The sequence below is a fragment of the Henckelia pumila genome, chromosome 4, assembly GCF_033568475.1.
Source record: "Henckelia pumila isolate YLH828 chromosome 4, ASM3356847v2, whole genome shotgun sequence".
Taxonomy (NCBI): domain Eukaryota; kingdom Viridiplantae; phylum Streptophyta; class Magnoliopsida; order Lamiales; family Gesneriaceae; genus Henckelia; species Henckelia pumila.
In genome coordinates, this window is record NC_133123.1 from 65631372 (window position 1) to 65644669 (window position 13298).

At 35.9% G+C, this 13298-nt stretch overlaps 2 protein-coding genes across 2 annotated transcripts; one reads left to right on the forward strand and one right to left on the reverse strand.

The window, feature by feature from the left end:
* The first annotated feature begins 1166 nt into the window (after positions 1 to 1166).
* LOC140866221 (probable pinoresinol-lariciresinol reductase 3) lies at positions 1167 to 3431 on the forward strand. Its single transcript, XM_073271146.1, has 5 exons — positions 1167 to 1529; positions 1598 to 1732; positions 2164 to 2401; positions 2678 to 2881; positions 3146 to 3431. Exons 1-5 carry the CDS (start codon positions 1350 to 1352, stop codon positions 3310 to 3312), a joined length of 924 nt encoding a protein of 307 aa, XP_073127247.1. The 5' UTR covers positions 1167 to 1349; the 3' UTR covers positions 3313 to 3431.
* Positions 3432 to 4024: 593 nt separating this feature from the next.
* LOC140863213 (adoMet-dependent rRNA methyltransferase spb1) lies at positions 4025 to 8750 on the reverse strand. Its single transcript, XM_073266489.1, has 11 exons — positions 8240 to 8750; positions 7728 to 7775; positions 7500 to 7655; positions 7334 to 7380; positions 6941 to 7097; positions 6773 to 6834; positions 6493 to 6676; positions 5953 to 6042; positions 5543 to 5682; positions 5329 to 5455; positions 4025 to 5247 (listed from the first exon to the last, which is right to left on the reverse strand). Exons 1-11 carry the CDS (start codon positions 8711 to 8713, stop codon positions 4237 to 4239), a joined length of 2496 nt encoding a protein of 831 aa, XP_073122590.1. The 5' UTR covers positions 8714 to 8750; the 3' UTR covers positions 4025 to 4236.
* Positions 8751 to 13298: the final 4548 nt, after the last annotated feature.

Below are 13298 nucleotides of genomic sequence, written 5' to 3' on the forward strand. Positions count from 1 at the left end.
CTGATTCTACAAGTTACCAATCACAATCTTCACCATTCAGATCCTAGAAAACATATTAATAAATATGTCTGCAAAATTTGAACCCGATCCGACGGCTCAATTAATTCGTATGATTTTTTCAAGTTTCTGATGCGCAAGCCATGCGAAAAACACATAGAAGCTGTGCGAGCGAGCAACGTCTGTTCAGCGGTCCAGATCTGATTATACAAGACACCAATCCCGATCTTCACCGTTCAGATACTAGAAAACATATTAATAAATATGCATACAAAATTTGAACCCGATCCTACGGTTCAATTAATTTCAATGATTTTTGCAAGTTTGTGATGTGCAAGCCATGCGAGAATCCAAAATTTGTTTCTTCTCTTGTACTCATCATCTTAACCCTTTGTTTTCAAATTCCCACAGACGGCGCCAATTGATGATGTCGAAATTTTACCTCGGGTTCGGTCTGGTAGAATGGATCCTCCAACTCCTTTATGAAGCAGGTCGGGTCGGGTATCAATGAAATCTGCGCAAGCAACAGCTAGGTCAAGGGGCGCCGAAGGTGTTTTCGGCGTGACCCCTCCGATGCCTGAGTCAGTGTCTTGAAGGCAGAGGGTATGATTAATGCGAAAACTGAGAGATATGAGTGCGTGAATGTAAAAGTAAGAGTGAATGTGTGATGAATAATGAAAAGTAAGTAATGAATAATGAATAAAACCATAACAATACCTGTATTTATAGGGAAAAAATAGTAAGTTACCTAGTCGAATTATAACATGTCCTGGACTAGGACTCTTCATCCATTGGTCCATTTGTAAGCTTATCTCTATCTCGTGAATATTTGAAAAGATCCAGACTTATCTCATATATATCAGAGTCTTACTTGAATTATAAAAGAATACTTGCGGCCCATTAGAAACAACTTGGGTAGACCCATAATGACCAGCCTTGGTCAAAGTCCAACATAGTCCAAACTGGGCTGGACCTTGACATGTTGGGTCATATCGGGTTGACCCATTATAAACGGGCTCGAATTGAAATATTTTCTCGGGATAACAGAACCTATTCGTGAACTATTCGAATTATTGCTTGCTCGATATTAAGATTCGAAAACTTTATTTAAACGCTCAAATATGAGGAAAAGTTTTAAATATACCCCTACCTGAGTTCTTTTAATTCAAACAAAATATTTATCGATCCTGCAAGAACGATTTGGATCAACAGCTGCCTTTGACTAGCAGAGAATCATTTGCAAAATATTTAATTCACGTTGATCAAAGATTTTAATTGAAAGTTGAAACCCAACCACCGATCCTCAGCGAAAGAAACGTTCAAGATTTCAGCTCAGTTGATCGAAAATATCAATGGCGAAGAGCAAAATACTGGTAATCGGAGTCACCGGAAACCTAGGATTCGAGCTCGCAAATGCCAGTTTAAGCGCATCGTATCAAACATTCGGCCTCGTCAGGGATTCTGCGTTTTCTGATCCGGACAAAGTTCGAAAAATTCGTTTCCTCTCCGATGCTGGTCTCCAAATCTTCAAGGCATGCCTCCTAAACAGTAAATTTTTTTTTTCCCTCGAAAAGTTTGCATCCGATTGTTTTGCTCTTAGGGTTCATTGCTAGATGAAATTAGTTTAATGGAAGCTTTGAAGCAAGTGGATGTTGTAATTTGTGCCGTTTCTTCGAAGCAAGTGCTAGATCAGAAGCCTCTTATTTCCGCAATCAGACGCGCCGGCTGCATCAAGGTATACTTTTTATTTTTATTTTGTTTATTTGCATTTAACTGCTTTCACAATAATTTCAATTAATTTGGTGTAACTATGAATGTGGACGTGCATATGAATGTGATTGAACAATATTGTAGTTTAGAACTTTACTTGCTGAGATGACTAAAGCTTATTCTTTTGAATATTAAGTAGATGCGCTATGTTTCAACCTTTCTTCCACTCATTTCAATTCTAGATTTTGTGGATAATGCTTTTTAAAAAAATAGCAAAAAGGATGCAAATTTGATGGAAACTGGTTTTGGTTTTGGTTTTGGTTTTAGTTTCTTGTCCAGGGGACTTGGTGAATGCAAGTAAACTGATGAAATAGAGTGTGATAGGTTGGTGAATCTTTTAAATGTCCTGTTATGAGTGGGGTGTACTCTGTTTTAATGGCAATCGGGCTGGTGCAGAGGTTTTTTCCGTCTGAATTTGGAGCGGATCCTGACAAAATGCGAGTGTCTGACCTGGATCATGGATTTTATTCGAGGAAATCTGAAATTAGGCGTCTTATCGAAGCAGAAGGCATTCCATACACCTACATTTGCTGCAACTTTTACATGAGCTACTTGCTTCCTTCCCTCATTCAGCCTGGCTTGAAAATCCCACCAAGAGATAAAGTTACTGTATTTGGAGATGGAAATGTTAAAGGTTTCACTGTTAAACCTCTTCTTCACTAAATTTAGCTTCTTTTTTTTTTCCCTGGAAATGAAATAGAAAATCAACGTGTAATTTCCTCTTCCGTCACATGCACTGGCTCAGGATCAGCTAATGTTCATCTGTTAGTTGACAATGGATGTACGGTTGGTTGCGACAGCTTTGGTTCTACTTAGTTGAGGGAAGCGATTGGAAACTGGGGGCAGATTTTTAAGTTTTTACTAAAATTCACCTCACCCAAAAAATCTTATGCTTTTCTTGTTTTCACAGGTGTATTCATGAAGGAAAAGGATGTTGCTGCCTTCACTATTAGCACAGTGGATGATCCACGGACCTTGAACAAGGTGCTATACCTGAGACCACCTGGAAATACTATTTCCATGAATGAGCTCATTGATATTTGGGAGGATAAGATTGGGACAAAACTTGAGAGGATTCACATCACAAAGGAAGAGCTTCTCAAGAAAATTCATGGTATGTTGATTGAATGATTGAGTAGTGTAATCAGCAATTGTCAGCAATTTTTGAACTTTTGTAATCAGCAATTTTTGAAATTTACGTATAACTATCTAACATAATGTTGTGCAATATAATGATATAAGCTGGCTTCGCTACCTATCAAAACTCAACAACCTGGGCTTATGAAGTTATTTTTCTTTTCTTTTTTTGCATAAGATATTTATCTATGATTCATCCATATCCTGAATGATTTTGTCACCATCTTACGTTGCGTTTCAGAAACTCCATACCCGGACAACATGGAGATGGTTTTCATATACTCTGTATTTGTCAAGGGAGATCAAACATACTTCGGCATAAACTCATCTGGTGACACGGAAGGGTCGCAGTTGTATCCAAACATCAAGTACACAACCATAAGCGAGTATCTGGATACCCTGGTGTAAAGTAAGTTTTATAAAAACGTTAATGAGGACTTTTTGTAATTTCTCGACCCTTTTGTTTCCCTTTGTACGATCAGTTTTAACATTGAAGCACAAATTGATTAATTGAATTGGTCAATATTTTAGGAAGTGATACGGCAATATTTTCATCAACAGGCATTTGGCAAAAAACTTCATGCAACGGTCATTTATATAAATTGTTATAGAAAAAGACCTCCCGACAGTCACCGACCTAAAGATGGCTCCTAAACACATGAATTACAAACCAATCGTAATCATCTCATGATTATTTGAGATTATATAATTTCATCGATAACGTAAGAGTTTGATATGACGAGCATCTATGTGATCGTTGACTGAGATGGTGTCATGTACATATCTAATAAGTAGACGTCACTTTCGCGGTGTTCACATAAATGAAATCTTACATGTATCTAATAGATAGACGTCCTTCAGTCGGTGTTCGTCACATAAATGAACACGATAGATGCTCAGCACGCTATGGCAAAACTCGATAAAGTAAAGGAAAAAAAAATTAATTGGGTAATAATTGAGCTCAAAAATTTGAAGCAAATGTTAGAAAGAAAAACCACAAATTTTAAATCCACGAATGCATTATTCTTTGATTAAAACATACAGCCATGAATTCAGTTTTTGCCTATGTTACTAATGTGAAGAACACAGTACATTAAGAACTAACCATAAGAATCCGAAAAAAAATCAAAAGAATCCGTATATTTCATCTACCACTAGATTGAACGAAGTAAATCACACAAATTATTAATTATACGATAGCAAAATAATTCAAAAAAACTAGCACAGAAATACATCCAGTATCGCATAAAATGATTTGATCATAGAATAAACTCGAAAAAATTGATGTTTCAATCTCGAACTTGCAGTTTGAAGAAGTCGATGTTGGCCCCTCTACTTACCCCCTTTCCTTCCTCCCTTTCCCTTACCTGTTCCATTACTTTTTACAGATCCTTTACCCTTTTGCTTTCCATTCTTCCCTTTCCCCTTCCCTTTCCCTTTTTTGCTCATTCCATGCTTTCTAGCATCCTTTTTCATCCTTGGATCAACGAGTACTTTCCCTTTACCAGGTCTCACTTGGACCCCTTTCTTAGCCACGACGTACTCCTTTTCAGGTTTCTTCGGTGCCGCTTTCTTGTAAAGCTGTTCGATCATCTTCCTCTTTGAACGATCTGAGATTTCTGTCTGATCTGATATGGAATTCGCCTTCTTCCGAACCTTCTCTAGCTGCCTAAAGGTTGCCCTTTTCTTTCGGGCTTTGGCTTCTGCCACCTTCTTAGCAGGACGTGCATCGATTTCTTTAAACTGCGCCCTCATTGCAGCTACTTCCTCTTTTGTCACTGGCTTAATTGGTTGGCAATGCCTTTTTTCTTCATCCAAGAACCACTTGGGTAGCCCCTCATCGTGAAACATATATTTGTTATATGCATCATCAAGCATGTCTTCTCTCTGCTTTTTTGTCAGCATTTTTTTTGCACATGCCAATATTTCTGCTTTTGTATCAATGCTATCATCATCTGAGTCATCCTCAGACGATGAATCACTTGAATCCGTTTCAGGAGCAGGAACTATTTCAAAACCATCGTCTACCTTGGATGATTGGGTCATCTGGGATCGACCCTTCTTCGTCTGACCAATGGGTTCTTCAAATGAATCTTCAATTTTCTTCCCAGGAACCTTACGTTGTTCGATTGGCTTATCTATCGGCATTTCATCCTCGGAATCATCCTTCTCCAGTTCTTCATGTTCATCTGCATCCATAAAGACATCTTGACTGAACCATTGTGATGCAAGTTCTTCTTGAGTAGGCGCATATTCCTTCAGTGGCAACACTAGTGGATTTGCTTCACGTTCATTCTTTTCATTGTCCGAATCTTGATCAGAATGAATCATGCCATCATCACCCTGTAATAGTACACCAATTAATTGAGGTCAAATAAATTTGCTTTACATTCTGTGCTACAGTTTTCTTAACGATGACAATACCTTCAAAAGTTGGTCATCATTCGAGTAAGTCTGCTTCGACCTCTTCCTCTGTTTTGTACTTCCTTCTTTTTTAGCCACAAACCTTTCATATGCTTCATCAAGTAATTCATCCACGTGCTCATTGTACCTGAATGTAAGATGGATCCAATCAATTATTGAAGTACAAAGGCCTCTCTCAAATTTCTCCGAGTCCACAGAAACATAAAAACCTTACCGTTTACGATCTTCTTCAGAGTCCACATCACTGGATGACCCTTCAGCTTCATCATAGCTTTCTTCACTTTCAGAATTCCTGACTTCATCAATATCATCTTCATATTCATTATTTTCAACAGCCACGAGAACTTTCTTTCCCTGAAAATAAAATAAAATGTTTGCCTATTCAATAATCACACATCCAATCTATACATGATTTTCTTTCCATTTCATTTTCCCTTTGGGTGAGGCAAAAAAGTTGCATTCACTGCTTGACCGTGTCACTAAGATATGCATTAGTTTGAAGGGCGAGGAAGTAAAAACAGAAGATCAAACTATGGAGCTAATATAGAAGATGAGGCAAAGGCTGGAACAAGGAAAACAAATCACTACCCAAAAGGTACTGACATACCAAACTGAAGAATGTACCTTGATGGAAGTCAGAGAAAACAACTCCTGATCAATGTAACCATCTTCCGTTGCATCTGTCTGCTTGCCCAATGCTTTACGAGCCTTGTCCTGAAAATTTTGGAATAAAATAAGCCAAATCAACGGTACATTTAAGCATTACAGGTAAAATGAGTCAAATGGCATCATAATACAATCAAGGAGATGCAGAGCTCTTGTACAAATGCAACACATAAAAAATGATTATGAGATGATGCAATGGATGGATACACTATACACAACCTAGGCATAGTTTATATGGTGAATTAATATCACATGAACAAGATCAAAAGATTTGAGTGAAAATAGAAAATCTGGCACAAGAAAGCAGTGCGAAAAAAGTAATCACAGATCAAATATGTAATGGTGCAAAAGATGTCAACAAGTCGCAATCAGGGTATCTTTTGATTTCGTCGGGGAAAACTTCCCAACAATGACAGAGGCCGTCCATCATAACTCTCATTTTTCATCTAAACAAGAATAGAAGAAAGAAGTAAAATAAGTTATACAACTGTATATTACCTTTGCTTGTCTTTTAGCTAGCAGTTTCTTTGCTCGTTTCTTCTTACGATCCATAGCATTTGTTAGCTCTTCCATTTCATTGAGAACTCGCTCATCTTCATCTTCCTCTTTTTCCTGTTCAGGAGGAGTGGTAGATGTGCTCTTTTCTGAAGGAGACAATGCCTTCCTGATATGCATTCGCCACCTGAAAGACAAAAAAACAATTGATGGAATTGAACAACTATCAAGGAAAACAATGTTGTCTAATTTCTGAAATGTTATCTATTCAGTAAAATCTCACTTCAGAAGATGCTTAAAATCTTGCTTCCCCAGAACACGAAGATCATCACATAGAGCTTTAACCTGTCCACATAATTTAAAGAAAATCAGCCGGAAAATTAATGAACAAAATATTAGGTGATCGTTGTCTCAAAGATCATATCGTTTCGCAAATAATCAGGAGGTATACCTCCTCCGTAGTCAAAGTATGTTCCTTCACTGGTGAACATGCAGGATCATCAAATGTTATAGAAGTTACTGAACCAAGAATCTCAAGAGGAGAGTTGGACCAAATAAACTCCGATGCTGAGCACAGCTTTCTCAAAGTTGTATCTCCATCCTCGTACCTATGAACAAAACCATGTACAAACAATAGTAACAAAAGAAATGGAAACAAGTTGCAATAAATGTCTCATGCATGTCGAGAAGTGATCCTAAATAATCAATAATCGAGAATTAATCGTATTTTTTATGAGAAAAAACAAAAATGATCTAACAAAATCAGTATGTTTAGCACAATAACACAGCATTCGCTTAATTTTTCTTTAATAAGCAGATCCAAAATCTTGTTCGGGAAAAGTACCCATCACGATGACGCTTTTGCTTTGTTCCTCTTAATACATCCACAACCTGTTGATTTCAATACCACATACATGAGTATCTGGCACAAAAATTAATCGCATACCCGAGCATATGAACACGTAAAGTTCTTTTACTTAAAAAAAAAGTTCAGAGATATGTCAAATTACCTTTGGAGGTTCTTTTCCTCCTTGGAATAGATGCTTCACATCAAGGAGACGAGGGTCGATCTTCGCAGGTGCTTTATACTTCAATCCAATTATATAAATTTCAGCTGACGTTGATCGACTAGCTTGTGGTTTGTCTACTTCAACCTTTTCAAATAGCTGCACAGAGACTCGAAGCTCAGAGAATGACTCGTTTCAAAATAGGAATTGTTCGAAGAAAATAATAGTTACCTGTCTGAGACAATATAGAACAGCAGTGTAGTCTTGGGACCTGAAAACCTACAAGTGAACAACACGGAATGAAGCTAATATTCAGTTTTTTCATCCTTTCAAACAAGGGCTACCTGCGCAGATAGCCCAATAGAGGTAGAGAGGGTACAACATGATTAATTGATGATAAAAGTACAATATGAGCAACAAAAGGTTAAGGTATTGGTCAGTGAAAAATAGTATGATTGGTAAACAGACACCAAACAAACATTCTTAATTGCAGAACCAAAAAGGGTCTTTTAGCACCACAAAGGGTTCCCAATGCACAGTCTGAACATTAAGCCAGATTTTATGGTAGCAAGTCATGCTCTCTGAATTAAAATTAACAAAGAACAATCTACTTCAACTTGACATTTTACCCATAGAATCTAAAGCCTCAATTTGTGGAGAGTACTCGGGTACAAATTCATGGAAAACGATAGCAATTCCTAGCATAAACATAGGTGCAGTCTAGTACAAATTATAATCCACACCTTAGTAACAAAAGTTCCTTTAGGAGCCAGTAATTCAGTAGCAAGCTTCACCGAATCAATAACCAACGCATTCTGATTAGTGGCCTCCTTTGCCCACGCGCCACCGACATTCGGCGACCCATCATGTAAAATCAAATCAAAAGCCCGGCATCCCTTCTCAGCCATAATCCGCTTAACGGAAGCTCGGCACTTGGGTTCGGTTATATCCTCCTGCAATGAAACAGCGCCACGTACAGGTCGGATAGGATCCAGGTCGACGCCGATAACAAGGCTCCCGACGGGGACTCGTTCGACACACACTTGCATCCATCCTCCCGGCGCGGCGCAGAGGTCGAGCACCGAGCGAGCCGAGCGGAGGAAGCTGAACTTAGATTCGAGCTGGACGAGCTTCCAGGCGGCACGTGATCTGTAGCCGTGCTCTTTGGCTAAGTGGTAGTACTTGTCTAGCCTGTGTTTCCCCTTCACTTTGCCCATGCTTGGTTGGGGATTTCTGCTGTGAACTCAAATTAGGGTTTTTAGGGGTTTACCGAATTTTAAGGGTTGGGTTTGGCGGGTTTGGGTCGTTTTGGTGGGTCGAATACTTGAATTTGGGGTTTCACGTTTTCAAAACCATGTAACCCAAATTTCTAATTTTTTTTTTTCCATTCTCTATCCTTAATAGGGGTTAGCAAATAATCGGTCAAACCGAGAAAACCGACCGAACCAAAAAAAATCAAAAATTTGATTTGGTTTATTCGGTTTGATCGGTTAATTTTTTTAAAAAATATCAGTTAAGTCGATTTAATCGGTTCGGTTCGGTTATTTTTGAAAAAAAGTCGGTTAAACCGAATTTTTTTAAAATAATTAAAAAATTAATATTGGAACTTAGCTTTTAACTATAATTGCTTATTTGTTGTTGAACTATAACTACATATACCCAATTTTGTTAGAAGTCTAACTCATTAACCCAACAAAAAAACATCTCATAGTTTTACAATTTTTGCCTTAAATCCTAACACCATAATTTATCTTCACCTTCACATTAAAATTTCATCTCAAATTCAATTGAAAGTTTGTGCGCATGTAATATTTTATTTTTTATAAAAAATATTTTTTGATAAAGGCATGTGCCCCTAAAAATACTTGTAAATTCAATAGAGAAATTTGTGCACACAAAAATACATATAATTTTTTTTAAAAAAGCATGTAAATAAAAAAAACAAATAAAAAATCGGTTATTTCGGTCGAAAACCGATCGGTTCGGTTTAGTCGGTTTTAATATACAAATTCGGTCGGTTCGGGTTGTTAAAAATTAAATCGGTCGGTTCGGTTTTAACCGATTGCACACCCATAATCCTTAATTTTTTATAATTAAACTAGCGATAGAAGCATACAGAGTTGCGTGTGATATAATATATAAATATTTTATGAATTTTTTTATGAAATAATGTATTATTTAGTAGTTGAAAATTAATTATTGGTAAGATAATATAAATTTAATATGCTAATATAATCAAATTGATATTTGAGATATATAAGTATGAGATTAATCATAGAAACAAACATGATACATATTGGTTGAAGAAAAGCGGAAGAGCTTAATGGAAAATAGAAGTTGAACAAAAATAAACAAAAAAAGTAGAATTAGAAGATTATTTCTAACAGTTATTATAAGACACTCAACCTTTATAATAATATAATAATAATACTGGCGACTAGGGCACATGTGTTGCATGTGTATAATATACTATAAAAAATATTTTATGTTACGCATGTAGAATTGGTGTGATATTTCTTAAAAAAAACTGGTGTGATATTTTTTGAATCAATGGGATATGATTAAATTCTTATACAATTATATATTTATACTATATTATAATAGTTCAACCTCTTAAACTAATTGATTTTGGTGTATCAAATTACACAAAAAATTCTTTTCATTTTACCCTTAAATTTATCATACATCTCTTTTATGTTAGATCTTAAATGACTAAATTATCCTCGTTTTTTTCTAACAACCTTATTTTTTTTTATCTTTATCTCTTTTTTCAAATTTCATCATTTATCAATTCCTATTAAATTATTTACAATTCCTATTAAATTATTTACATTTTTTACAACTTTTCTCTAATTTATATATCAAATTATCAAGCACGTGAAAATCATATATCTTGATCGCTAATATATATTATATTGCACACGCTTTGTCACTAGTGTATATATATAAATATGTTATATAGTAATTGATATTTGATTACTCGTAAAAAATAGAAAATTGGTATAATCAATCCAGCCGAACACTTTGAAAGCAATATTTATTCTCACAATTAGAGAAATAGTTTTGTTTTTTTGGCAAGATTTCGTAAAATTTATTGGTACAACATAAGCTTTTGTAATGGGATTTTTTCGGTACACCAAAACTCCATAACAAAAGCGAAGACCATATTCTTCCAATTTTTCTGCATCTTTTTAAACCGTAATAAAAGGCTCAACGAATTAGTTTCCTAATGCACGTCATCCCTATCTATTTACACCTATTCAATTTTGTAGTGTTTTAAGTTGAAAAATAATAAATCATCCCAAACTTATCGATATAACTTTTTTTAAAAAAACTTATCAATATAATAGAAAAATATTAATTTTGTAGTATAAAGTGTAACGCAGTAAACTGAAAAAATATATTTTTCAAGAATAGCATCTTTATCCATTTTCAAGACTACGTATAAATAAAGTTATTAATAGTTTGAGTAAAAAAGCAAGTACTAAATGTGTTGTATCGATCAACAATTGTGAATTTATGAATGATTTTACTTTTGAGTTTCTGTACCTACCTATATATTTTTAGAAACAAAATACATATGTTTCACTTCCATATTTCTTGGTAAAAAATATGACAGAAAAATTTGTAAATATTACACTAAAAATAGGTTAAGAGTACATGTACGGAGCTGGTAAAACTTGTATGAAAAGTCGCACCTTCGTGCTTAATTTGAAGCAGAAGTAGAGGAGTTTGTATCGGTTGAATTTTCATTTGTTTGTAGACTTATATCAGTCATTTGTTTTTGGTAAGTAGATCGACACCAATATAAGTAATTTTGTCGCTACTTTTGTGTCATTGTATGTTTTCTTTGAGTTCAAGAATCGTTCGATGTTGACGTCTTTCAATATTGTTTTGATTACGACGAAAAGTAGATCGAAACATTATCGTTTGTTACATAAAAAATAGATAATGTAGTTAGTCATTAATGAGACATAATTTAAAAGACATGTGTTGAAAAATTAGTATTGAAAGAGTACAATATTCTCAAAGTACACGAGGAACATCAATATTCCATAGGACCATTTTTTTTATTTTAACAGCAAATCTAAAAGGAAGAAGGATAATTGTGGAAAAATTTATCTGAACTAAGCAAAAAAGTTATACAACTATATTGAATAAAATGTATCAAATTCACTGATCAAAATAACACCTCACTGTGTCACTGGTCCTACTCTAAATCCTGCCTTGAACCTCTGGTCTCTTCCAAACCGAGACTCGTCCCGTTGAATAGAGTGTCCAAAAAATAACAACAAGGACTTCAGTTATTAACGCTCACAACATAAAGCACGAGTATACAAACAATATGATTCACGCAAAGGACTGTATAATGGTTAACTATCAAGTCATGCTCAGCCTAGGCGCAAATGTAGTGACCCGCACCAGAATCACCTACTAAATCAAATCCTAAGCATGCAATCAAATCTTAATTCACAATAATCAGATAATTCAACGAAAACTGTAATACATCAAACCCAAATCGAAAATATTTATAGCAACCCGTTCCAAAATCACCTACTAAACAAATCTTATGCATGCAATTTAAAACTTAAACATAAATAATCAGAGAAAATGCGGAAAATTTAAACCATCAAACAACCCGGAAGAATACAAACGGAGATCAATAAAATCTAATCAATACAACCCAATCGAATAAATACTGAAAGTAAAGTCTAAAACTAAAAGCATCTAGTGATCTCTTGCTACCAATCCCTGATCACTTATCAACCACTGAACTCGATCCTGATCCACCTAAAAACTTGTCCCATCGAATAAGATTTCCGAGATAAAACCATGGACATGAGCGCTGACGCCCATAACGTAAAGTAAAAGTACACAAGTCAATATAATACATGCAATGCAGTGACCCGCACTGTGATCACCTACTAATCAGAAGCTTAAACATGCATTTAACTTAATCAAATAAAACATCAGAAATAACAATGAAAATCTTAAACAACAATTAAAATATTGTTTACAACCATATCGAATAAACCAGTGTATTAACCCAAGTACATCAGAAACAAAAGCCTAGACAATAACCCTGCTGGCCATCCACTGCCTAAGATCTCCTGGAATCACCCGCCTCATCCAGCCGCAGACCTGCCCCATGGAATAGGGTTTCCAGATACAACAAAAAATGGGATGTGAGCATGAAAATCTCAGTATGAGAGTATGAGTATACAGTGTTATATGTGTATGTATGCAAGTGAATTGGGTACCAAGACACTCAGGTCAAGAAACAAGCTCATAAACCGGGCCCAAGATATATAGCACGCTGCGCCGTCGCCTCAGGAGGTGGCTCATATACCTAGTGGATAATGGTGAACTGATACTAGTACATGTGTCCAACCATAAAGGTGACCTGACACAAGACTTACGTATCCAACCATCCAAAAACTCATAGGATGAGCCCCCTACTACAGGATATGTGAAGCCTCGGGTTGATAATCTCATTCTTAGGGAAATTAGTAATTAAACATCATTAATAAACAAAGGAAGAAATAAGATCAAACAATTTTTTTTTTCAAAGGGGGGGGGGGGGGGGGCGGGGTCGGTCAAAAAGAGCAGACCGTTCGCCCCCTTAACCCAACTCTCGGGTTGGGAACAAAATAGGCAGTGCTCAGTCCGCTAAAAAGAGCAGACCGAGCACAACACTGGGCAGCCTTGTGCTCTGGTTTTTGACAGCAAAATTTGATCATTTCAACCCCTCCATTTCAGCATAATGATGTCCCAAAACATGTAGATATATATAGAACAAGA